General features: G+C 43.6%; 2 protein-coding genes across 3 annotated transcripts in view; both read left to right on the forward strand.

Moving 5' to 3' along the window:
• The first annotated feature begins 1,708 nt into the window (after positions 1-1,708).
• Positions 1,709-12,180, forward strand: RCN2 (reticulocalbin 2). 2 transcript variants are annotated; one of them, XM_033070543.1, is made up of 7 exons: positions 1,709-1,841; positions 1,949-2,054; positions 4,797-4,993; positions 7,398-7,511; positions 8,228-8,324; positions 9,984-10,126; positions 11,383-12,180. In XM_033070543.1, exons 1-7 carry the CDS (start codon positions 1,740-1,742, stop codon positions 11,533-11,535), a joined length of 912 nt encoding a protein of 303 aa, XP_032926434.1. In that variant the 5' UTR covers positions 1,709-1,739; the 3' UTR covers positions 11,536-12,180. The 2 variants fall into 2 exon arrangements, with proteins under 2 accessions (XP_032926434.1, XP_032926436.1); XM_033070545.1 differs by having other exon boundaries at positions 7,410-7,511.
• A 77-nt stretch (positions 12,181-12,257) lies between these two features.
• Positions 12,258-27,101, forward strand: part of PSTPIP1 (proline-serine-threonine phosphatase interacting protein 1) — a 52,330-nt gene continuing 37,486 nt past the window's right edge. Inside the window, exons 1-2 of the mRNA XM_033070541.1 lie at positions 12,258-12,341; positions 17,780-18,010. Of these exons, the coding sequence (XP_032926432.1) occupies positions 17,978-18,010 (33 nt within the window). The 5' untranslated portion in view covers positions 12,258-12,341; positions 17,780-17,977. The remainder of the gene's footprint in view (positions 12,342-17,779; positions 18,011-27,101) is intronic.

Below are 27,101 nucleotides of genomic sequence, written 5' to 3' on the forward strand. Positions count from 1 at the left end.
GAGCAGAAAAGCCTCTCTCTTTTTCCCCCTGCATTCATACCAGAATGATCTTGAATTTTATTACACAACTGGTTTACCTGTGTGCTGGGAAGGGTCTGGATTGTATTTTGACATGGAGAAGAATATGATTCCCTCTGCTTTCCCTCTTGCTGAGATCGATTTTTTCCCTAATGTACAGGATATAATGAATTTTGTAATAATAAATGTGGTCTTGCAAGTTGTGTAGGCACTGAAATGTCTAATCTGATGCACTTGTCAGCCCTTGAGATATGCAGCAAAGAGGTTTTTTGCAGTTAGTACTGCATCAGACAAAGAAAACAAAGCATCCCAAGTGCCATTTCAGAAATGAATCAAATCTTATTTCTGTTTTGATTGCTCATAGGATTTGCTTTGTCTACACATGCCACAAGTAGTAGGACTTAATTCACATTTTGTGTATGTGATTTATTAAATACTGATGGGAAATTTGACATTTAAACCAATAAAAGGTATTAGACTTAACTCACTATTAGATTTTTTAATGGAAAGACATTTCTTATATGGGCAGGAAATTGCAATAACACGTTTACTGATTTATTGCAATATTTTACTCTTGGATCTTCAAAATGAACTGTCGTAGCTCTTCAGAGTTAATAGAATTGCAGGTGAACTGGAGGAGTCCATTGCTGTCGCCAGGAAGGGTCTGGACAGTGCAGCAACTTGCACTACCTGGGGGCTCTGTCTGAACAACTGTGTGGAAACACAGGTAGGTTAACCTCACTTCTGGTTAAAAGGAGGAATTTTGAAAATACTCTTGTATTGAAAGGAGAAATAACGGATCTAATGATGGCCCTACATAAATCTCAACTCAGTAACTGCCAACCCAGTGATTAATTTGACTGCAGTGGGGTCAGGATCACAGCAATCCCAATTTCATGTGACAGCTAGTAGGAATGATACTCCTGGGGAGGCCCCTGCTCATTTACTCGATGTATTTTCAGTTTGTCTGAGTGGTCAGTGAGGTTAAATTTATTTTACAGCTTTCTATTATCTGTGTTGAACAGTTATTAAAACTTGTATTGATCCACCTTATTAATAACTCTTACAAAGCCTCACTTCCCTTTCTCTTTGCCCCAGAAGTGTTATTTGTGAGTTGCACCCTTAAGCAAGACTAATGCTTGTTCCTTTTCAGTATAAACCTTTTGCACACCTTGTTTCCTATAATCTTCTTCTTGTAGGGTTTGCTAATGCTTGCCCAAAATTCTGGTAATCACAGAATCACAGAATATGCAGACTTGGAGGGGACCCATCAGGATCACCCAGCCCAGCGCTCTAACCTGTGCAGGGCATCTCGAAGAATCACTCCTACCATGTCAAATGTTCCTCGAACTTAGTCAGACTGCGGTAAGTGACTTCTTCAGTCACTTCTGCCAGGCCTCACTCATGTGTAAAAGTTGGAGAACTGTCGGTACATCCTGACGGTATTTGGTGCCTTCCGCTGGTAAACCAGAAAGGCCTGGGCAAGAGAGGCGCATTCACAACTGAACCGCGAGTGCTGCCCGCAAGCGACACCTCCGGCCAACTGAGGCCACGGGCACCCTCCGCTCGGGGACCCGACCCTCCTCTGCCGAGGGCCCGACCCTTCTCCGCCCCCGGGCCCGACCCTCCTCTGCCGAGGGCCCGACCCTCCGCCGCGCCCCCCGCCCGCCCCCGGGCGTCTCCCCGCCCCTCGTCGCGGGTCGCTCTGGGCATGCGGCGCGATGCGGCCGCTGCTGCTGGCGCTGGGCCTGGCGCTGGCGCTGGGAGCGGCGAGCGGGCAGCACCGCGCCGAGTACGACCGGGAGGCGCTGCTCGGCGGGCAGGTGGGCCGAGGGCGGGCGGGGGCGGCCGCCGCTCCGCCGGGGCCGCGGGGCGGGCGCACTCCCCGGGCCGGGCCGGGCCGCTAACGGAGCGCGCTGCTGTTCCGCAGGAGGAGGCGGAGGAGTACGCGCGGCTCAGCCCGGAGGAGCAGCAGCGGCGGCTGAGGAACATCGTGAAGAAGATCGATGCGGATGCGGATGGGCTGCTCAGCGAGGGTAACGGCGGGGGCCGGGCGGGCCGGGCTGCTCCGGGAGAAAGAGGCGCTCTGCCCGTGACACAGCCTGCGGCTCTTGTGCTGGGGAAAACCCCGGTCAAAAACATCACGATCCCTTACACAGTGGGTTAGGGACACTGACAGGCTCGTACAGAGGCTATTTTATTGCTTAAGGTTTCTGTTTGACTCGAGACCGAGAGGGAACCTCGCTGATGTGTATAAATACCTGAAGGAAGGGTCCCAAGAGGATTGGAGCCAGGCTCTGCTCGGTGGTGCCAACTTCTTGGACAGGAGGCAAGGAACAGAAACTCATGCTCAGGAAATTCCACCTGAATATGAGGAAGAGCTTCTTTCCTGTGCAGAGATTGTGCATTGGCACAGATTGCCCAGAGAGATTGTGGAGTCTCCCTCACTTGAGGTACTCAAGAACCTTCTGGACACAATCCTGTGCCATGTGCTCTGGGATGACCCTGCTTCAGCAGGGAGGTTGGACCAGGTGATGCACTGTGGCCACTTCCAACCTGACCAATTGTGTGATGGAAGGAGTGTGGCCAACAAGAGTTAGCGTAGGTTAGAGTAGTGGAAGGTACCTCCTTTGCACTTGTACCTGCTCCTTGCATGTCTGAAGCTACTTGGAATCAAGTGGCTTTCTGTGTTTGTAATCCTGTTATGCGCAAATCAGAGAGCAGGTTTAAGATGGAAACAAAGTATTGCAGCAATAATACTACATAGGTGTGCTTCAGTACCTGGTGACACCAAGTGACATTGAAGGATCATATTTCATCATAATACAGTATCAAATGGCCCTTCCCAGACAGGTTTTTGTCAGTCAGACTTAGGAACTCCACGGTAAACTCAGGCCCTGTCTTTCAGCACATCATTATGATAATGTTAATTTAATTTTAAACCTTGTTATGAAAGTTATGTTCTGCTCTGATTTTGACAAAAAAAGTCTCTCGTGTGCACACACAAAGCAAGCAGAATCCTTGGTCAAATGCCAGAACAGTAATGTTACATTAAAATTGTACTAAACATGCAGGAAGCTTTCTAAGTGAGAGGACAAAGTGCTGTTTTAAAGACAAGATTGACTATCTTTTGAATGCCCTTCATTTTATGCCTTTCACACTGAATTTAATCAATTCTGCCCTGATTTCAGTGTTCCTGGACTGTGTAGAGGTGAGAGTGTAGAGGTTAGAGTGTAGAGGTGAGATAGTCTGTAGCTTCAGTGGGATAGCTAATCCCTGGCATACACCATAGGCAGCTCACAATATGAAGGCTGTAAGGGAAAAAGTCCATATAAATGCAGGAATTCCACCTGTACTCCATCCTCATGGTGTATATGTTGCATCTGATTCTCAGTCTAATGAAAACTTGCCTTTCTTTCACTTCCCAAAGGTATAACTCACAGTGGAGTGTGTTTTTACACTAAGCTTTTTGAGCTCAGTTATTCCTCAGTGTATTGCAAAACTCTCAAGAACATTTTCCTTATTAGTGGTGCCTCCATCTGGAGGCTGTGAGAGAAGATGAAATATATTAATGCTGCTTCTCTGATGTTGGAGTATTAAATATTTCTGATTAATGGCACTGGACATTATATGGCCACATGGCTGTGCCTCACACCTTAAATGCTGGGAAATAAACCATTAATGGTGCCCATCTTTAAGAAATCATGTTGCAGTTTCTTGTAAGGCAGTGCTGCTTTGTGCACAAGCCTTGCTGGCACACACACCTCTGCATGCTCAATCAGTTCACACAATCGGTTAGCAAGCTGCTCCCTTTGCTAATACAAATTCAGTACTCAAAATGTATTTTTAAAAATCTCCTGTTACTTTTCAAGAATATTTAAATAAACCTAATAAAGTTGTATTGATGCCTCTACCAAGAAGCACAGGATAAGATATTTTAAAAATGCTTTAAGATTTTTCTACATCAAAGTAGTGATTTCTATAGGACTCTCTATTAGTCATCATGACTCTTCAGAGCAGGATTTCAGTTGAGTTGATTAGGATGTATAATTTTTGCAATGCAGAGTAAGATGTTTTTCCCTTCTGGGCACCTGAAAATAACTGAGAGATACTGGGAGAATGTGTTCTCCCAATCTTCTCTAAATGAAGTAACTTTAATGTATTTCTGTCAGTTCATTGGTATATTAAGTTTTATTTCTTTTAGCTACATTTCTATAAAAACAAGCAGCTAAAAAACCTTTCCAAGTTATGTGTGGCTTGATTTCAGCCCCAAGTAAAGGGAAGATAGCTCCACATAAACACTTAATATTTTATTTTGGGTAATTAAGGCAATGGTACTAAATTAAGTTTTATTTCAGTTTGTGGATTTTTCAAAAGAAGCCCCAGAATGATGGGAACAAATGTTTTTTGGGATACCAGATTACATTTAGAGTTGCCTGTCTAAACCATACTCAGCATCAGTTTCATAAAGCTCTGGAGAAAGCAGAAATGATGCTGTAGTGTTGATTTCCTTCAGATTTGGAAAGACAAGGCCTCATAACCATTAACACCCCCCCCGAAGTCTGTACTGTGCCTGTTCCCTCATTCAGTTACCTTGGAAAAAGCCACAGCATGGAGCAGACAGACTGGTTTGCTTTAAGTAATCTCTTGCCTGTGTGCTTTCATCTGAATTGCAAAGTATATTCCAGGCAGAATAGATCTGTTAGATCTTCACAATTTTTATGGTACAGATGATTCTGATTTTCTTTATTTTATTACATTTTGAATGTTTTTCATAGATGAGCTGAGCTCCTGGATCCAGCAGTCTTTTAAGCATTATGTTACACAAGAAGCTAAGCAGCACTTCAGTGACTATGACAAAGATGGTGATGGATTGGTGTCTTGGAAGGAGTATAACTTGCAAATGTATGATCGTGTGATTGATTTTGATGAGGACGCCGTCCTGGAGGATGAAGAAGAAGAATCATTTCGCCAGGTAAAATGTTTCAGCAGCAGCTCCTGTGAGCTCTTGGCCAAAGGGAGCAATATTTGTTTATTGTGCTGGAACAAGATGGGTAGAGAAAGCAGAGCAGCTGGTGTATGGTTAACACTTTGTGCTCTCTGAGATAGGGGAGTAATTAAAGGAAAGTAGTGGAGTATTAAAGCTGCTGCTGACAAAATAAAGACACGGTGAAATGGTACCTCCTGGGCGTACTTTGCTGGCTGAGTGGGGTGTGTGTCTATTGTCAGTCTTACAGCAGAGCATGGTCTCCAGCCACCACCTTAAACCCAGTCCATTGGGTGAGGTCTGCAGCCCAGCAGGGTCCTGCCCTCAGTAGGGGCCAGCAGCACTGGGGCTGGAGCAGAAGGAAGCTCTTCAACCCCTTGGTTGCACTTCCAGCCATTCTTTCAGTTACTGCTTGAGCACTCAGTGTGGGCTGTCAATATTGCCTGTCCATTAGAGACCCACAGAGAAATTGCAATAGCAAGTCAAACAGTTTTAAGCAATGAAAATGCAACTCACAGCTAAAAATGGATGTTTGAACACAGAAGTTGTGTGTGAGTCATGGCTATGAAAGCAGATGCTTAAGCGGGGAAAGAGGCAAGAGGGGCAGGGAGAGGAGGTTCACCAAGAACCACCACAGAGCAAAACTTAGTTCCTTTCAAGTTCCACATTTATAAGTACATGTACATGTTTCCCAGAAAGAGAATAAGGGTGTTTTTAGACTATTCTGGCCAGAGGTTTATTTTTTTCTGTGAGGATTACTTTTTCTACTTTTAGTAAAGTAAAGGTAGATAATACAGGATGTTAGCAGAAGTGAAACCAATACAGTGAACAGAGGATTTTACACAGTGAAGAAACAAACTGTAAAGCTTGGAATGTCACATAACTGAAATTACATAACTTTTAAATACCACAAGACTTCCAGAGGAACTTCCAGTCAAAATATTGTTACCATGTTTGAGACATTGCCATCACAGATAGTAGATATATAAGCTGGGATAGAACTGTTTGCTCATGTTGTGGCTCAACTGCTTGCTGGGTTTTCCTGCCTGCTGACTTCTCCAAGGTCAATTGTAAATGAGCAGCATTTTACAAGGAGCACAGGTCAGCCACCTTCAGCTTTTTCCTTATGTTTTCAAATTAGTGGTCCTGCTCTGATCAAGATGGAAGAGTAAGATACAGTTCAGAATTGACAGGAGTTTACCAGAAGGTGGCAGCCTTGCTCATCACTTCCCAAAAAACACTGGAAAACTCTCCCTCAATGGTTCAAGCTTACATTGCAGTATAGTACTTTCTGTAATCCTTCTGGATTGCCTTCCTAGTTAAACTCCCAACTAAAGGCAGCTTTTCTCTAGGAGGATATTTAACTATGTTGCAGAATAGTTAAAATCTAACATTTTATTTGTTACATGTTATGCTCTGTTTTCATCAGGTTAGCCTGATTTTGAGAGAAGTGCCAATAAGTAGGATATAAATCAGAATTACATTTTCAAATGGTTATTTGTAAAGTGTTTATGATCTCTAATTTGCTCGCTGCTTCCATATTCAGATCACTCATACTGACAGCAGTACACCTAAGGATGGGATTCCAAGGTTTTTATAGTTCACACCATGAGCAGTTTGATCAGAGGTCGATTGTCAATGGTGTGGGTCTGCATTTTCTCTAAAGAGATTGCACAAAATCAAACAAGAAAAAGTAGGAAAGCTTTGCACATCTGGAAGGCAGAAATACAATGTGCAAGACATTCAGAAATAAGAACTTGCCTGCTTATATCAGATATTATTTCTTTTTTAAAGGCATGCTAATATGTATACTTAAAACAGGTTAGAGAAGTGACTTTTGTTTAAAGTGATCACGTGTCATGGACAGCGGTCCTGTAGTAAAGGAATCTGGCCTTGAAGTGGCTTCAGAAAAGACATTTTACCTACATGATCTTTCAAGACCTTCTCTGAACTACAGACAGCTCTTGACATAAATAAGATGTAGATCCAGAAGGTTAAGAGTCCTTAAAATATAAATTTTGGAATTTGCAATGACTGCCATTAATTATAATCATTGTACTCCACTTTGTTATTTTGGAAATCGGTGACTTTTAGAAGAGGATGCACACATGAAAATGAGAATTCTTGGTCTTTTCATTACCTCTCCTCAATGTGTTTTAAATGGCTCCTTAAATTGAAAAAAGCAGAGTTTTAGTGATTCTTAGAATAAAACCACCTCAATTAAAAGCATTGTTCGTATTGCTCTCAGTGAGGTGTTTTTAGTGAAAATTTAACATCAGTATAATATGAGTAGGTAATGTGAAACAGTTAATATCCTAATGAGCGTACAGACAGCTATTATTATGTTGTTTTCCCTTTCCAGTAAGGGCTCTAACTAAATCTATGTCCTAAGCTTCATTTAAAGGAGAAGAAACGTTTTGAGAAAGCTAACAGAGATGATGTTCCTGCTCTCAGTGTGGATGAATACATTGCGTTTGAACACCCCGAAGAGGTGGAGTACATGATGGTAAGATTTAGGGGAGCAGCTTCAGCAGCCTGTGTGTGTAGATCTTTTCAGTGTGTGTCTTTAGCCCCAATACCACAGTGGAGCAGTTATGGATATGGCTTGGGCGGCCCAAATTAAAAATCAGGTAATGTCTTGTGCATCCAGTGCTGGAGGGCAGGAGCTGGAGCAGGAGTTCAGTGCTTTTCTTTGAAACCTGTTTCAAGGACTAGGATTTGCATAAGTATGCCCAGCTTTGGGGACTGGACTGACTTAGCCACCTCTCAACTCTGTTAGGCTGCAAATCCATCAGTGAAGTTTTAACTTTTGATTTTGGCTCTCTGGTGGACAAAAGACCTACCAGTTCTAGCAATTCAATTAAGTTGCAAAAATGCAAATTAGTCAATCCACCAGATGAGAAAAGTGAAATGAGCCAATAGAGCTTTGTACATATTCATGTTTTTCAGCTGCTTTTGCAGTTTTGAATTGTGTTGAAGGATTCTAGCTCTGTAGACACCTTTCAGATTTGGTTTTCATGAAATCTGACGTTCTGAACTCTTAAGGACAGATCTGTTTTATTGCACAGGAAGCAATTACTGCACTAGTCTGCATAAAACACAAAAAAGAGATTTGAAATGACGGAGTCTTTCATTTAAGGAATACTCATTGCTCTAAAATGATTCAGTGCTGTTTCTCTTGATCATGAGTTGCTAATTTTGCTCTTTGTATGTATACAAAAGGACTTTGTCATTCAGGAGGCTTTAGAAGAACATGATAAAGATGGTGATGGATTTGTTAGCCTGGAAGAATTCCTTGGTGATTACAGAAGAGACCCAAGTAAGGAAAAAGGGAAGGGGCGTGAAAGAGGGAACTAACAAAACTTTTGGAATGGGGAGAATTGCATGCACCTTTATTTTCAGCTTTTCACACTTACACCCACAGATTCTGAGTAAGACTTTCTGTCTTGGAATAATTCTGTTTTCTGGAACTGGGCACAGAAGACTCCTTATTTCAGTCTGCCCCATGTGTATTTGGTGGTTTGTGTGTAACCCAGTTTCCTTGCAAGTTGCTTCTTATTTTCTAAAAGACTGAAGTGAATTCCTGACCACAAAGGATGCAGCTACGACAAGGTGCAGCTATATTTGCCAGCTGAGCACATCTGCAGATCCAGCTAGCAGGAATGGGAGGGTAAACTGCCCTGGCCTTGATCAGCCTGAGCAGGCAGATGCCAGCCTTGCTTTGGAAGGGCAGAGCTGAGTGTGTTGGGAGAGGGACGGAGGGCAAGTGTGAGGAGTCACTTCCCTTTCCAGGTATCAGAAACCTGCTTGCTGCCTTCGCTCTTTGGTTTGCTTGGGTTTGGTTTCTTCCCAATTTTACCCTTCCTTAAACTTGAACTGTTCCTTCTTTGAAGAACACTTACCTGGTGCTTATCAATATTTCTAAATGAATATTTTACACTGTATTTGATTTGCTAAAAGCTAGGGCAAATAATTTTTCCCATTCCAAAAAGCCCAGTAACTTCAGTTTTGTGGAAAGTCTACCTGGCCCAAAGGAGTGCTAATTGTGAATGGCTTCCTAGCTGGGGAGAATTGTGTAAGCCACATGAGGATATGGAGAACCAGAAGAATGAATAATCTGGTTTTCTTCCTTCTAATCAGCCACCTGGAATTTCATGTTTTATAACCATCTTTGTTTGTCAGAGCCAGTAAAAACAACAGATCTCTGATGTAACTACAGGGTTCTTTATCTTTTTCCTGCTTTAACATGAAAGCAAGCTTTTCCAAGCCAGTCTATAAAAAATTGTTGGAAAGGGGTGACATTGTTGCAGTAATAGAGAAGATAACAGCTTTGTCATTACAACTTGTTAGCAAGGCTTGAGAATCAGCTGTGATTGTACAAAGTACTTCAGCTTTTCTCTCCTGCAGACAGTGTTCCTGCAGCACTCTGTAAAATGACTAATAGGCTGCATGGGGGCTCTGATTTCATAATTACCTCGTGGTTTGGGGCAACAGTGTGTGCTGAATTGTGACACAAAGGGAAAATCTCCTTGCTAAACCAAGTGTAGAAAGGAAGGAGAGACTTCACTTTTTCTTTAATAATAGAATTGTAATTATTTTAAAACTGTTTCTTACCTTCTTGTGATATCTGCTACTTCTGACTTTCATGAGGCTTAGAAAGCCAGTTCATGCTTGTCTGCGGTGTTTATAATTTTGATGAATTACTTCTCAGTTCCTTGAAGAGTTAAAGACAAGTCTAGGATTGCTGTAAGCTGCAGGATGCAGTCAGGTAAGTATCAAATAGGTGTGCAAATAAATACTGACAGTCAATGAAATTGCTTCCCCTGCCTTCCTCTGCCCATTAAGGTTTGTTTTTGTTTAGTGACATCACTTTTAGGTGATATTTTATGAGAATAAGTGAATTTGCCTAGGAGAAAAGATGAAAACCTCTGCTTTGAAGCAAAGAGTGACTTTAAAGTTGTCAATTGTGTCTTACTAGCTGCAAGGGAAGATCCAGAATGGATCCTGGTGGAGAAGGACCGGTTTGTGAATGACTATGACAAGGATCATGATGGAAAACTCAACCCCCAAGAGCTGCTGTCTTGGATAGTACCCAACAATCAGGGCATTGCACAAGAGGAGGTTCGTGGTTGACTGCTGGTTAGGTTTTAATTACTGCAGGAGAATTTTGAAGGATCACAGCAAAATGAGAGAAGCATTCAGATTTATGGTGTCTTAGTTATTGAAAAAAAAATACCAGCATGTATTTTTGCATCTGTTTTTAACTTCTTTGACAAGGAATGCAGGTCCTTTAACTGCATTAGGCAAATGTGAGGTTCCTATTAATTGTGTAAATGTTTGTAAATTAACAAAGTGCTTTTGTACATGTTTAAATAGCTTATCTGCTTTGACTCAAGGGTACAGAATTTTAATAAGTAACTTTTTGGTTGTAGGTATATCTAATGAGATACACTACCAAAAGAAGCTGCATAATTTTGAAATAAGAAATTGATTGTAATTCTTCTAACTGGATAAATCATCATAATTTGTAGAACTAAAAACTTGTTTTAAGTGCAAGAAAATGGAAGTACTCTATGATTCAAGATGGTGTAAAGAAAACTTTGATGATGCTAATTAAAATGGTTTAATCAGGGGTAGAACAGCATAATTATTTTTAAGTGGATTCTCATTTTAGCTTATTTTTTGTGGCAGTTTCCAGTCCCTGGCTGTGGCAGAGAGGACTTCTGCCTTTCTTCTAAAGGTTCTATTTGTTTCTCTAATGTGCTAGATTTTCCTTTGGGTAATAAAAAGGCTTAGCAAAGTCACCTTTCCTAAAGAGAAGGTAGCATTGATTTCAGTCATAAACTGCTGTTGGAAGTCACACACTTCCATTTCAGCATTTCCAAATGACTTGAGAAACCCTAATAGTACCTAAATAACATAAAACCAGAAAAATTACTATCTCTTCCATTTTCAGGAATTGACATGTTTGGCCAAGATGTTTGTCATATTAATCTTTCAGCTTTTGCCATGCAGAGTGCTTTTAAAATCCCTTTGGCTGACGTTAGTCCCCGTTATTTTTGGCTCAGTTGCATTGAGCCAAACCAATCAGGAAAAGTAGGAACAGAGGGATTCTCTAAATCATGGTATTTGGAGATGTTCAGCAAATGAAAACAAAGCCCATGTTGTATCAGGACTCCTGTTTCTCAGAAATAAGAGGTGCAGTAGAGCACCTGTTAGCTTTGAACTATGAAATACTGGTCAATGAGCTACAAGTAAAATATTCTGCAGTTGGTTCTTCATTTTACTGCTAAACTTCCCTCTTTTTGTAATAGATAAATAAGCAAAAATCAGAATTGTTTTAACTTGGTGCATGTGGTGGTCTGTTTCTTTTACAGGCTTTGCACCTCATTGAAGAGATGGATTTGAATGATGATAAAAAACTTTCTGAAGCAGAAATTCTTAAGAATCAAGATTTGTTTCTTAACAGCGAAGCAACAGATTATGGTAGGCAGCTTCATGATGAACGTTTCTACCATGAAGAACTTTAGATTATTTATTTTGTAATCTTTTTTCCTTCCCTTTCTTTCATTTGGAGCTTTTGTTAAAAGCACTCATCAGCTGCATTACAAGTTTTATGCTGTAATTACAGTACACTAATGTTTGTGTAAATAATTTGCATTCAAAATTTAATTGCCCTCCTGCAAACTTCCTGGGCCTCTTTGAGCCTTCAAAATTAATCTGAAATACTTGCTATCAAAATTCTGTAGTGTTGGGAAATAAATCACATCAGGGTAGTACTGTATCGTGAAGAGTTGTTCTACTGTACTTGAATAAAATGGAGAATCTAGATGGTTCTGAAAGAATACAAAATGTAGTAACTGAGACTACTATTTTTCTAATCAATTAAATTAGGGCAGAGTGTGGGGAAGGTAGGGGAATGTTTAGAGTTAGTATTAACTGTGTTTTGTTTAATACATTTGGAAAAATACATAAATGCCTCAGTTGTTTAAGAGGTTTCTACTTGATTTTGGATGGTTTCTATACTGTGTTTTACTCTAGCATAAAACTTGCTATTTTTACATCTGTAGACAAGAATTATTTTTAATGTACAGTTGTAGAGCATTAGAAATACAGTGATATTTTACTGTGTCGAGACCCTCTTCATTTGTTGGATTAAAACTTAAAATGTTCTATTTTTCTGTGTTTTGTACATTTATTTCTCACCTTGGGTGACCCATAGCAGTTCCTGGAGATGTGAGCAATGTGCATAATGTCCAGTGGCAGCATTCTTGGCTTTATCAACCAGAGATGTGTCATCTTATCTGGATGCTAAAGAAGATTCAGAAAGAGCAAGGTGTGCATTTAGCATTTTCTGGACAAGTCTGCAAAAGCAATTGTGTTTATTTTTTGACTTGTGGTGTAGGGAAGGCTTAAAGCATCAAAGCATTACATAGATAATATTTGTAGTAATAACCTCTAAAAGTTAACCTCAGCTGAAAGCTCCACAAGTGAGTGCTGTCCTATTTTGTGATTATTTGAAAGAGCCTGGGGGGTTAATGGCACTACACGTTCAGTGCAGGAAAGTCCAAATATTCACTTCTGTCTCCTGGAAATAAATGAGCTGAGTATTCTAGACAATGCCTCACAGAACAGCTTGTGTGGAGTGTGTTAGGATTTTTTAATTCCTACAGAAATAAGTCTTGTAATGCTCTCACAGTATTCTCCTTGACTCATGTTTTCCTTCCTCCCAGCTCTGTTGAGTAAAAGCAGCTAGTTCTGCCTTGGTCTTTTCCCAGGGTACAACCTCTTAATTATGCTCACAGCAAATGGAATTCCTTTGGGGGTAAGTGCTGATGTGTCACCAGTAGAAGGTTAGAAATTTTGATTCAGAGCAAAACCACATACACTATATTTTTAGCTGTCATAGTAATAGACATACAAAATTTTTCAATTTTAGTGGTTGGATTTTTTCCTACCCATATTTTTTAATATCGGTTCCTTGGGAATGAGTATAGCTTTTGCCATAGTGGTGGCAAGATCTGATTTTTTTTTTAGAAATAGTCTAATAATCCAGTGTGCCCAGGAATATTAAAACAAACAAAAAAAAAATATAAAGTGAGTGGTGATGTTTCCACATGAGCACATATGCAGAAATTGGCTGAAATATGCTGAAGGAAGCTAAAGTGTTGCCTCCCAAGTCACCGCTGCTGAAAAAGGGACCCAGATCCAAGGGTGCTTTTGAGATCCAGAAACCTCAGCAGCACCAGCATTTCCTGCTTGGCCAATGGATGTGCAGTACTTGCAAATGAGTAGTGATTTGCTTTGAATTAGGACATGGGGAAAGCCAGTGTATTGATAAAGCATTCAAAAGGTGTCAGAGAAATTAAAACCATGTTTCAGCAGGTACCTGAATTTATGACAAGAAGAGGGAAATAAAAACCAAAATAATTTTATTTTCTCTTTCCCAAAGTACAGTAATTTCATGACTATAAGGTGCTGCACCCTTTTGACTAAAATTTTGATCAAAACCTGGAAGTGCGCCTCATAATCCGGAGCACCTTATATATGGATGAAGTTGGGAAATTTGCCAAGCCGGAAGCGCGAGCTGCGGCCACGCCATCGGAGCCCCGAGCCGCGGTGCAGGCTGTGCCTCGCCAGCCGCACCAGCTGGCACCGGGGGCGGGCGGGAGTGCCAGGGCCCACAGCACGGGGAGGGCACCTGGGGCTGTGTTTAAAGGCTACACCAATCTGTGAAAAATGTTTGCAAATTGAGCACCTGCCGGTAAACCCCAGGATGGAGCGATTCCGTTACTTATTCGTTACTTTGTTGCACGCGGATCCTCGCTGCAAAAATGGTGTGTGCTTTGTAGTCCAATATGGACAAAGTTCGGAAATTTGCCAACACCCAGAAGTGCGCCTTATACTCTGGTGCACCTTATAGTTGTGAAATTACTGTACTTCTACTTTTTTCTCAAGAACAACCTGATCCTGTTTGTGCTATTCAAGGCCCCAATGACTTTGCGCTTTTCCACAGTTCCCTTTTTCCTTTTTTTTTTGCTTTTGGAACATTTTCAGAGGTAAGGATAGTTTCAACACATACCAAGCACAGAAAGACCCCACATTTCTACAAAACAAACAATTTTATTATACACAAAGTGCAAGAGATAAGAACAGAGCCTGTACAATTAATCTCTATATTAATGATGGTTTTTACTGAAGCAGAACACTGGCAGGACTCTTGCACTGTGAGACTGCTTTTGGAAGGCTGTTGCAGCAGTTCCCTCTAAGAGGAGCAGAGGGAGTTGAGCTTGAGAGCTGAGCAGAGCCCTGCTGTGGGGTCTGGGCTGTGCTGAAGCCACCTCCAGCCACAGCCACGATGGCCCAGAGCAGCTGGAACAAAGCAAGGCAGGTGTTTAGAGGCTGCAGCTTCTGTTTCCATGGGAACAGAGACTGGCTCCTCGCAGAAGAGGTGATTTCAACATTTTTAATGGCTGTGACTGGGGACAATTTGCAAGCCCCTGACATTTCCTGCATGGAAATTCAGAGATCCACTGGTATGGGATAAGAATGGCAGGCACAGCTCAGCAGCTGAGCTGTCTATTTTAGCCATGGTTCTCTGGCAGTGTTTCCTTGCTGCTACTGTCCCCAGGCTTTGGGGCTCAGTACACACCAGAGGCTGGGCTGATTGGACATGGCTACACTGCAGCAGTTGTTTGGAAGCAGTTCTGGAGGCTGGGAAGGACTGCACCAGTGCCTTCCAGTCTCCATTGGCATTTCCCAAACATCATTCCAAAGGACCACAATATACCTGAGGATTTCTGAAAACTGCAACCAGCTCAACACTGGGATTATCTGAGCATTCAGCATTTCTTGTATTATGCCTTAATTCTTTACATAGACTCCCCCATCCTCTTGCTATGTAGAATAAAAGGTTTATTGTCTACTCAATCAGACTCCCCAAAATCAGAAACATTTCCTCTAAAGAATGTCTTGCTTGATGTCCTGGATCAGCACAAAAATGTTTGTAGATGCTGTTTTCATATTTTGCCTACTGTCAAATCCAAACCTGCCACCCAAATCCCTGATAAAAAGCTTTGCTCAAAGTAGTATATAGTTAAAAATTAAATGAAACTTCCATTCTAAAGAATGAGAAAATTTGAGGGCTTTTAAAACTTTTTTTTTTAAATAAATCAGACTTATCCTCACTTTTTACTACAGAATGGATTCAAATGGTACATTCTGCTGCCAAACAATTTAATTACTGGGGAGAAAACCCTCAGGAAGCATGTTCTTGGCCTTATCAAACAGAACACCTGATTTTTAGCCTCTAAGAGCAGTGGTGGAAGGAGATGCAGTGGCTGTCAGGAAAGAGTTCCACTTAAGGCTTCTGGTTGGCACTGCTGAATTTCTGAATGAGCCTGTCAGATCAGGCTAAAATCCCCTGTAAAAGAGAGAGAAAGGGCAGCTGAAAGGCCCTGCAGGTGTCCAAAGCATCCTGACAAGTCTCAGCCCCTTCTTTGCCCACTAAAATGCTGCTTCTTGGCTCGAAGGTGCTGCCATCACTTGCAGGGGGAGTTGCAGGATGCTCAGGGGGTTTCAGCAGATGGCATCACAGCATTCACAGCCTGCTGAGGTTCAGTGATTTTACTCCCTGCCTCAGCCCCACAGAGCTCCCTCCCGGGCTCAGCCTTTCCACCCTTCATAGAACTCTAGCCACACACACATCAAGGTATTCACTCAATCCTGAGATAGAGCATTTCAGAACTGGAGGCTGTTCCTATTTACAGCAGAGGGGAATGAGGAATTGTATCCCTCTTCTAAAGCCCTGCATGGCACAGTGCCCTATGGACATAACCCAGCACCACCAGGCCCTGGCAGCAGGGACCCAAACCCACTCAAATCTGCTTCCTGAGAGCCAGGGCTGGGACTCACACCAGCTACTCTGACAGCTCGTCAAAGTACCCAAACTGGAGCCCTGCTCTGGGCAGTTCTGAGAAACCCACCCAGAGCACAAAGCAAAGTGCCCGTGCTGATGAGAGCATCCCTGGGAGCTCTGTGCTACACCAGAGCTCCTGGGTGGGATGGATGCAGGCACAGAGCCCAGCCTGGGGTTCAGTCAAATAACTGGCTTTGTGGCTGGAGGCCAAACTAAAAATAACAGGAAAGTAGCATGTCGTTTCAGAGGGCTAAAATGCACTCAGTGCATTTTTATGAACCCCAACAGCAGCCGAGATGGTTTCAAAACACAGCTGTAACTTGGAAATAGTAACAGGAAACATTTAGGTTTGGAAGAACTGAGATAAAACACTCTAAAAAAAGACCTTTTTTTTTTTCCTTTTTTGCATACAGATCAAGTATGACTAGTGCCCATGCCCTCAAAATACATTTTTTTCAAGGAATTTTCCCTTCTGGAAGAAAGCTTCACTCCTTTATCCTCAACACTGTCTGCAAGTGAATCCTCAGGTTTCTCCTTCTCCCACTCTTGTGCAATGATGCTCTGACCCTCCAGACTCTCATTTGCTTTCCTCTGCTTGCACTTCATTTTCCCTCACAAAGCCCTTGCATATTCCCTGTCTTCTTCAGACCATCAGAAGGGAATCTTGCAAATTCTTTAAAGCACCAGCTCCAAATTGCCCATGCAGTGAGTAGGGTAAGTGCAGCCCCAGCTGCTGCAGAGCTGTCTGAGCAGAGCCCCGAGTCCTGCTGGAACCCAGGGAAGCTGTGAGAGTTCCCTGCTCCAGGATGATGTGCCTGGGGGGCAGAACTGCTGCTGTGGGGCAACAGGAAAACAGCAACACCCAGAGCACTCAGTGAGTTGGAGATCAGACAGCTTTTGCATAGACAATCATCACTTTTTTTTTTTTTTTCCCTATGCCCCAAAAATGCCAGTGAGTATTTAAAACCAGGCATTTAAGAGTGCTTGAAACATCCTAAGAGGTAAACAGAGGCAACCTCACCTGGAGGACGGGTGCTTTGGAGAGAGTTTCAGGGAAGCTTTAGAAGTGTTACCCTGTGCTCAGCTATTTGCAGCTGTAACAACTGAAGGAGCTGATTTGGGGAGCTGCCTGAAATACCAGGTGTCAGTGGGGTGCTGGGTGTGGTCTGGTGCTGCTGCTTCACTGCTCTGTGAGGCTTCACTCATGTCCTGCTGCTAACAAACTCTTAGTTCTCTTCTTTTTCAAGACTTTGGATTTTACTTCTAAATTTCACATCTCTTGCATATTCATGTGAGCATTTATGTGAGGGTATGCAAATCAGGAGTGTTCTCTATATCGACATCCAGGTATCTAAATGGGTGCAGACACCTGCACACTTCTCAGAGTTCTTAATTTACCCTGAGTCCTGAAAAGCCGTTTCAGCTGCAAAATGCAGCTTTGAGCTGAGCTTCCTGTGTGCAAAGGCATGGGCTCTGGTAGCCCCAGAAGGTGCTGCAGAAATAGGGTACCTATGTTTCTTTTGCTTCTTTTCCTTTGCAAGACACAGCATTAGAGAACAGCTTATCTCTTTGCATTGTGCTGGTTTCCTTTGCACTGTAATAGTTTCTCTCTCCTCCTGCAGCTGATCAAATCATAACACTGAACTTAATGCCTTTTTATTTTTTCCCCTCTATTTTTTTCCTGTCCACTCAGACGCACCCAAGGCAAGGAGCAGCCTGACACCATTTGACATCTCCTTGCTTCCTCATTTCAATATTAACTGTTTACCAGAAGAGAAACAGGTTTGGGGTGCGGGTGCTGAGCACTTGCATGTCTGTGTGTGAGCAACAGCCCTTCTGCCCTCTGTCCCTCACAGCCACAGGTCATTTCTCTGAGCTGCCTGGACCAGCCCCGTGCTATTGGCACCTGACTGCAGGAGGGGCAGGTCTGTGGATGTGCTGCACTCTCTGCTTGGGCTGGGGTGCAGTGACAAGGCTCAGAGCTGTGCCTGCTGCTGCTCTCACCCCACAACGCACCTGCTGAAGGATTCCTACCCCTGCACAGAGCAATAATCATGACCCAACTGCAGTTCAAAGATGCTTTTTGGGTAAGTGAGCATTCACTATGTGTTTCCTATATTCAATGTATCTGTATTTTAAAATCTTTTAAAATTCACCTTGGTTATATATATAGTTTAAAACTAATTTAATGTTGTTCTGTGTTTTAAATGTAGTTTAGTAAAAAGAAAAATTTGTCTTCAAGCAAAAACGTAGAGTTTGGTAGTGTGTTTGATGCTGGGCAGAGGGATGCAGTGTAAAGAATATATCCAGTCCCCATAAAACTCCTGACATTCCTGTGGTAGGGCCAGAAAGCGCTTTTGGAAGGGCCATGGATTTGTCTGTCTCACAGTGCTCAGAACCTGCTTGCAGTGAATGTCCTCAGCTCTACCAGTGGCTCCCAGAGCAGGTGAGCTGCTGCTAATTATAGACTGAATTCCCTCTTGTTTGGTGAAGAGCAGAGCCAGCAGCTGCCAGCAAAATGCTCCTGCTCAGCTCCAGGCTCCCACCCTGCTGCCAGGAGCATTCCCAGGCATGCAGAGCCTAGGAGCTGTGAGGCAGCACAGATTAGAAAGGACCAGCAGAGACTCCACAGCTAAGCCTAGACACTCCCAGCCGACCTAAAAGCAGCAAATACTAAATGAGATCTGCTCCATACTTGTTATTTGACTTTTGTGTGAAAATCCTTTTGGTCTCCTGTTTTCAAGCTCTTTCCCTGCAATTACAAGGTAAAAGTAATTTCTCTCACTTTGGTAATCTGAGGTTCTCTTGCAATTGGAGAATGAAAGCTCAAAATCAAAATTCTGACATTGCAAAGTTGAGTAAACAGGATGTTATGTGGTCGCCTCTTTTCTGGGCAATCATTTATCCAGCATCTAGGACTGACTTAAAGAAAGACATGAAACCATATGAGTTCTTCCTGCCATTGCCTGGCGGTTCTTTCTTCTTGTGCTCTCTTTCTTTCCACCCATGCTTCAGGGTAAACCCTCTCTTGGTAGAAAACAGAAGGGCAGAGGCAAAAACACATTTCAGTGAACCACCATCCTCTGGGCACTTCCAGGAAGCCCTCCCCACCCCCACTGCAGCACTAGATTTGAGCAGTTAAAAAGAATAAAAATACAATGAGGAAACACGAAAGTCAGGGTTGATGTTAGGACTAACTGTGCATGACCACACCTAAGGTTCTCCTCCTTTGTGCACCACTGACTGCACAGGGCAGTGCCAGGCTGGCACACAGCTGTGGGCCAGAGCTGCCCTGGGAACTTCAGCCCTTGCATTGCTGAACTCCTTGGAAAACAAGGCACCTTTAGGCTGACTGACTTTTAGAGCTGGTACATTTGTAGAGTTACTTTTGAATGCCTCAATCTTTAGGGAGAATAAATGAAGCTATGGGAGTAGTGTGAGGGTGATTAATGCCAGCTGATGATCTGGCCAGGCCGGTTCTTCATGGCTCTTCTTCCCTAAACTCCTCTCCTGTGCTTAGTCACATTACCATGTGACTCAAATGATTCAAGTCCTTGCTTAGCTTTGAAGCTAACACCTTATTTTAAGGAAGGCACCTTTGGATTTCTGTTTTTTGCCTGGAAATGTATTGCCCAGCTTGATTAAGAGGACAGGAATATATCTGGTTGCAGGATGGAAGCTTTAGTTATGCAGTAATTCTTTTAAAGTGAAAACTTACAGGATATTGCACAACACCCCACAAGTGTGCAGCTTCACCCCCCAGATCACAAGATCAGCAATTATTTTTGCATTCATAAGGTTCTGTTGCGAGAGGAAAATGTGGTTTGCTTCAGCGAGCAATTGTCTCTGGTATTTGGTGTGGACAACAGGAGCTGCCTTTCTGACTGACACCCAAAAGGTGTCAGCCCAGTGGTGGGAGCCTCAGCACAGAGCCCTGATCTCTGATGGCTGCACCCCCTCCCTGTGCTTCATCCTAACAAGGTGTCCCAGAGCAGCACCTCCCTGCTCCACCATCAGGAAACTTCTGGATAAGCAGGGGTTTCCTCAGGACCTACCTCCATGTCAAATATGTAAAGAAACCCTAAAAGCAGGAGCTCTCCCCCAGCTAGCAGAGGAAGAGCAGCATTCATTCCTCCCCAGAATTCTCCAGACTTCATAAGAACAGGGTGTGCTGTCTTCCAGGAAAATGCAAATTGTTCCTCATAACAGGTTTAAGGTTTAGCCTCTCTTTTCCAAATAAATGTAGCAGTGATAGTACTGTACTAAAACTTCCACACTTAGTTCAATTTTATTTTCTTTGTAGCATGGCCTGAGCAAAAACGTGTGTTTTTTAATTACAATTTTTATTTGTATATGGTCCACACACTCTGTAATGGTTTAAGGGACAGTTGCTCAAAGCCTGCACTAAAATGTGCTTCTTAACAGAAATTTACTATCCTCTGATAATATTTTTTGGAGAATGTTAGTGAGATGAAGATTCAGATGGGTTTGATAGCCAGCACAGGGCAGTTGGAATGTTCTGCTGTTACATGACAGATGTAACCTGTCTTCTCTGGCATCATATGAGACAGGAAGGGAAATTCCCATGTTAATGGGGAGTGCTGTGTGGTACCAGCTGCATTCCAAGTTAACAGGGTTATGTTAACAGGCAGAGCAACAGTAATTTTTTTGTTACCAAAATCATTATCCAAGAAAATCTTTCCCCCTCAGTCACAGTGTCTTTCTGTGTTCTTGCACTTACTGTTGCTTTTGCTTTTCCATTCCTGTCATTGCCTTTTTCTTCTATTTAGTGTCCCTCCAACCTGCTGCTCAAAAGTGCAGCTGCAGCCCCTGAAATGCAGCAGTTTCTGGCCAAGAGGTAGGAAGGTATTTGCACCACTTCCTGGCTTTGCCATACCCACCTGGGAACAGGGAATGAGGAAAACTTTTACAGGAGTGGTTGGTTTTGGGGCAGGCTCCAGAGTGCCCAGAGTCAAGGGGGAGCAAATCTATTCCCTTGGACAGCTTTAATCAAACACCATAAGCCAAGTCAATTCTGAAAATGTGTCATGGGCTCCTAAGGTACTTATGATTTAAAAATAACCCTTGAAGTGTGAAATGCTTGTTCCTTCTCAGCTGTGGGATGGCTCAGGGCTTGTGGATTCTCAGAGCTCTCACATTTAGAAGTGTGGGGGAGCACACATTTGCAGGCCAGCAAATATGAAGCAGGCCTTGAACATGAGCTGGCAGGATTTGCTCCCCTGCCCTGCTGTGGGCTGGTCCTTCCCACATCCCTGCCTGTGGAGCCAGGCTGTGCTCAGACACTGCAGCAGTGGGAGCCATGGAAGTGCTCAGGAACAGGGGCTATTCCAAAGGTGCTTCATGTCTCTTTTTGACTTCAAACTGTGTTCAACCTCAGCTTCAGTGCAACGCTGACTTTGTGAGAGGTGAGCCTCTCAACTTCTACCATAGCTTTTTCACACAATGGTCAGTTACATATGCCAAAAAAGGTGTCATTAGCTTCACAGATAATTTAGCTTCTAATGAGACTTTTAACTGTGGAACAAGAGCTCTGTGGTGATAAAAGTCACAGTAAAGCTATTTCCTAAACTTATTAGGCAACGTGCTGAAGAAATACAGCATCAATTGTTTTATTCAAAATGGGAAGTTTTTAAACCAGGAGCTGCCCTGCTTTCCTGTAGAGGTTGAGCTTTGCAGGGCCCATTGTTTTGCAGCAGGTCTGTGAGAAGGAAGTGAGACTGGGCAGGTTTGTTGGGAGGAACTGAACCTGGGGAGGCTCCTGGCAGCCCAGCACCCCATGGCTGAGCTCAGGCAGGCAGGGATGAGGCTGGCAACCTTCCAGCCTGGCATGCCAGCTTGGCAAGGGCTCCCACCCAGTTTGATTTGAATGGCATGGCACCAGTTGCATCTGACTCTACTGACACAAGGCACAACAGCACACAGGTGGGCTCTGCTGTCAGCATGTCCTGCACCTCCCTGAGCTCCAGAGGCATGGCCATGGTCCTGCATCTCATCTCCCTGAGCTCCAGAGGCATGGCCATGGTCCTGCATCTCATTTCCCTGAGCTCCAGAGGCATGGCCATGGTACTGCCTCACCCTGAGCTCCAGAGGCATGGCCATGGTCCTGATCACATCCAGGCCAAATCATCGCTGCAGAGCATGTGTGGAAATGGGGAATAGAGGGGGAACCAGCTTGGAAAAGTTGAGCTGATTGCCCAGCTGATGTCTGTGTTTGTTGTGAGCTCAGGTTCATCTCCCCAGAAGAGGCTGCTCTACTCTTTTTTTTTCATGTGATTTCTTCCCCCATTCCCCCAGCTGCTCTGGGAAGGACACTTGGCTCACTGAGGCAGTGAGAAGCACCTGGGGACGGTGGTGGGGGGCAATCACAGTCATTGAAACCAGAGGAAATCACAAGCAGAAAACCTCAGCAGTCATTGTGGCTATGGAAACACTGGTGCTTCACAAGTCATTTCTGAGCAGAGCACAACAGCTAAAATGAACAACAGCTAAAATGAAACTCAGATGAACTAACACTAGATAAATGGATTCACAGAGTTCATTTTGAGTCAGTGATTGAAATAATTAGACAGTTAGATACACTTTATTACAATTTTCTGATGACCATATTGCAACTGAGGGGTTTGACTATTAAAATTGGCTGATCAATGAAGTAAGCCACTGTGACAACTTTGTTAATATTTTTACACAACTGTATCTGATTTGTTTTGATCCATCCTGCTCTGCAAAAGTTGGTTGGTTTTTCTTGGCTCAGAGAAGGGGAGAATTCTTATTTCTGTCCATTTTAAGTGTGCCATGAGTCTGTATTTTAAATATGGAATAGGTGAGTCACAGACTCTGCCTGCATGTACACAGCCACATCTAACCAGCACCACTTAGAGAGTGTTTGTCACACACAGCCAGAAATGGAGCCTCACACAGAGATCAAAGAGGGTGACCTGTGGCTTGCTAGAGCAGTGATGTATTTTCTGAGGCACAGTCACAGAACAGCCAAGGTTGGAAGGGGCCTCCGGACGTCTCCAGGCAGCCCTCACCCAGGCAGGCACAGCAGTGAGCTCAGAGTGCCTCCACAGATGGAGGCTCCACAGCCTCTCTGGGCAAACTGATCCTGTGGCTCACCACCCTCTCAGCAAAATCTTTCCTATGCTGAAACAGGACCCCTTGGATTTCCACAGACATTGTCCCTTGCCCTGTCCTGGGTGCCCCTGAGAAGCCCTGGCTCTCTCCCACAGGAATTGAAACACACTGAGCGCCTCTTGTAGTGCCAGCCCTCAGCCTCTCCTCCCACCTCAGCTGCTCCAGGGTGGATCTCAGACTGTCCCTACAAATCTCATTTCAACAGATTTTTTCCTGGCAGGACTGGGTGATTCACACCCTCGAGGCTGACACTCCTGCAATGCAGCAGAGCTGCCTCTCTTCAGTCCCTGGCTGGGGACACTGAACTTGAGCTGCTTCGTAGGCACAGGGGAACCCCTGGAATTTCCATCCAGTAACATTCATTGCTCGCTTGTATGGAGGGCAAGTTAGGCTGCTTGGTTATATTTCAGCTCCTTCGGCTCAGGGAGATCTTTTTCTTATTTCATTTTCCTGCCTTGCCACAGCAAGGTAGATTCCAGCAGGCAGATGGCACAGAAAACATTAGTTTCATCTCCAATTTAATCTAGGTATTAAGTATAAAGTAATAAAACTTTTCTCAGCAACCACAGTTCAATAATGTACAAAGTTCACTGTGGTGTTCAGTAAGAATTTGGGGACCTGAGGCTGGGATGAGCTGAGGGCTGGGGGAACAGCTCTGTATGGAGATCACTCAGCCTTACTCAGGATGTCAAGGTGAAGGAAAAAGCCCACATAGAAAATATGCATCTGGATCCCAACAACTTTTCAGTTCCCCAGAGAATTATTCCCTTACTGTACATGGAGTTTGGCACTTGTTTAAAGCAGTGGGAAAATGTCACTGAACAAGACTGAGGAATTCAAAAGTTCCAGAGCTCCTCATGCAACTTTATCTTTGCTTGAAGTGAAAGGCTTGGGAATTGGGAAAATGTACCAGCTCGGGCTAGTTTAGAGATACCAACTCCTGTGGTCCCTTTCAGAGCAAATAAATAAATAAACACAAGCTTTTTTTCTTAATGTATGAGCTTTTCAAATCAAGAAGCTATTTTGTGCTGCTCTCAATTTGTCCAGGCCTAATGTATTCCTAATATGAAAGAAAAATAAAAAAATAAAGGGTGGGGACAAAGACAAAAAGGAAAATAGGTGGTCAGCAGCCCTGAGGTCTGAGTGTCATCACTTCATGCTCCTTTCAGTAGGTGCTGTAATTACTGAAGGGTTATTAACAAGTCAGGACTGACAAAACCCCTGGGGCCCCTGCTCAGCAGGATGGAAATCCTCAGAAGCAGCCGAGAAGGAAAGGAGGGCCCTGCCACTGAAAGACCCTGCATGTACATTTGGTTGGAGCCTGGGTTTCTGACAGAATCTTTTATGTGCAAACCACGGTGTTAGTGGAAGTAGGGCTGCTGTTTTGGAAGATAACGCTGGGCTTTGAAGAAGTTCACACCTGGTAAAGGCTTTCTGTGCAGATGGAGAATTAAGATGCACTGGCTAACCAGAGAGGAGGAGGCTCATAACCCCTCTGTGGCTCTGGGAGCTCTGCAGGGGAAGCACATTCTGGAACAGGAACTGGAGCTTTCCCTGCCCACAGCACTGCCTGCAGTCCAGGCACGCCTTCCCTCCTGCCACAGGGTTCACCCCCACATGAAACAGCTGGGGAAGGGTTCAAAGGAAATTGCTCTTCCCTGCACACAGCACGTGGGGGGTGCTGGGGCAGGGGGTGTCTCAATCAGATACCAATGCAGTGTAAGAACCTTGCATCATGTTGAGAAATCGGATATGTTGAAAATTCTTATTTAGGTGGCAAAGATCTCTTGTGAAATGGAATTGGTAACATGTAGCTATTGAAATAATCTTTAATCTTTAATTCATTTCCCTTGTACAGCAAGACTCTGGGAATATTTCCTGAAGTTTTACCCTTCCCTATCTGCCAGGAAACACCAGTAACAGAACATGGGCTCACCAGTGGCTTTTATGAAGTGACTTTTTCAGGACCAACAGGAAACAATTCTAAGCACTTTAAAAAGAAGAGAAAGACACGGTTTTTTAATAAATTAATGTACTAACTGAGCAGGTCTGGCTCTAGGGGCTCTGTAAGACCTGGTGGACAGTTCTCTCTGTGCTTGAGCAAGTCAGGGCTGCTTCAGGCTGTGGTCTGGGACTGAGCCCACAATGCTTGTACATGGACAGGAGCCCTCTTGTAACAGAGAAGGAAACTGGAAGCGGATGAACTTAAGAGGAATAGAAACAAAAGTAATCTCTGACCATTATTTTGTGTAAAACAGAAGTATCCGCTACTTGTAAGATTCTATTTCTCCTTATTTTTCTTCCAGTTTCTCTTGTGTAGCTAATGTTACTCAGTGGGAGACTGAAGGAGCAGCTGATTTCATCACTGACACGTTTATCTGTCATGTTTCAGAAGGACCATGGCAGCAGTGCTGTGCCTTCTGAAAGACAGGTGCAAATCCTCACTGCTGGCCTCTCTGTTGGCTCTCAAGGAGAAGCCACTTTGATTTATGGATTTAGCTGTTGTCTGAAGTCATATGGAGAAAATACAAAGGGATGCTGCCACCTCAAACCTGTGTCATGTAGCCACATCAAGTTCTCATTTAAAACTGGTGAGGGATTCTGCTGCCTGCTGTCCCATTTCTTACTCTGCCCATCACAGTGGTGTTCCAGAAGTTTGTTCTATATGGATTTCCTGAATGGATTTCTAGTTTTTTGTCTTGTTTTTTGTTGTGATGCACATCTGTCTGCTGGGTCCTTTCTCCTTCTGCTAGCGCAGGAGCACTGGGGCTCTGAACTGCACTCAGAATAATGTTTAATCAAATTGTTAAGAAGACAACCTAAAACAGAGCTAATAAGCACAAGCAGAGTCCTTTTCATAGACTGGAACTGAGACTTTGCAAGGCTGTTCCCTGTGTGCTGTGAGCCAGCAAACCACCTGCAGAAGTGAGGCAGGCTTTGGTGCAGCCAGCACTTTGGAGCTGTGCAAATCAGGGTGTGATTAAAACGTGAAGAGAGCCAAACAATATGCTGTGACTGTAAGAATGCCTAATTCATAGCACAGAGCAATCCAGAGTGCCAGTGAGGAGGGCGAGGGCTCAGCAAGCTGAGGAGCAAATTCCTCTGTCAGTAGAACTCTGAATCAGCCATTTCCTTCTCAGAGAAAACCAGCAGGGGCAGGAGCACAAGAGCACTGGGGAGCTCCTGTTCTGCTCAGTGTCTTTGGCAGTGCTGTTGTAGAGTTTGGTGAATCTCAATTTCAGTTTTCTGCTGCAGGTTTGCAGACTGATGAGAATCTCTCTATAGGGGCAGTGGGAGAGGCAGTCAGGCAGCCCAGCAACTGGAATGCTGCAGAGGCATTGCTTTTTCCCCTCTGATTTTTGGAGGTTCCATTCAAGATTCACCTCTATGCTATTGCCTGGCCATAAATACCATTTGCTGCCCATGAAAGGTCCTGCATGTCAGGCTTAGGTAACAGACTGCAGCAAAACTGCAGACTAAGCCTCCTGTAGAAAATGCCCAAGTCAGCTCCTGGAATTATCACCAAAATGTCCCTACCTACATCCTGAGCAAACCTTTATGTTTCTGATACATGAAGAGAGAATGTATGAGAAGTGACAGAAATATTATGCGGCCAGCTTCAACCCACCCACTCTTCCTTGCTTTTTCTGCTTATGTGGGGAAAAAGCCAATACTTTAAAAAAAAACATAGATGTTTTAAGCTTGTGTAAATTCTGTAGTCAATCTTGGAAAGCACAAGCAGCAACACATTCCCATCCATTCCAACTGATTTCAGCCAGTAGGAAAAAGGAGCTCTTACACAGTAGAGCATGAACAAATGCTTTTAAACCCAATAAGCAGTTGACTGTGACATGAACATGTGTGGAAAAGGACTCATATCACACCCAGTACTCTCAGGGGAGAGCATTTTCATTGGGTGTTTCTGATGTGACCCCGCTCTGTTCTGGGGATCCTGACCTTCCCCCATGTGTGTGCTCAGCTCAGAATGGGGCTGCCGAGCTGGCAGCCAGGCAGTGGAGGGCC

The sequence above is a fragment of the Catharus ustulatus genome, chromosome 12 (genome assembly GCF_009819885.2).
Source record: "Catharus ustulatus isolate bCatUst1 chromosome 12, bCatUst1.pri.v2, whole genome shotgun sequence".
NCBI lineage: Eukaryota > Metazoa > Chordata > Aves > Passeriformes > Turdidae > Catharus > Catharus ustulatus.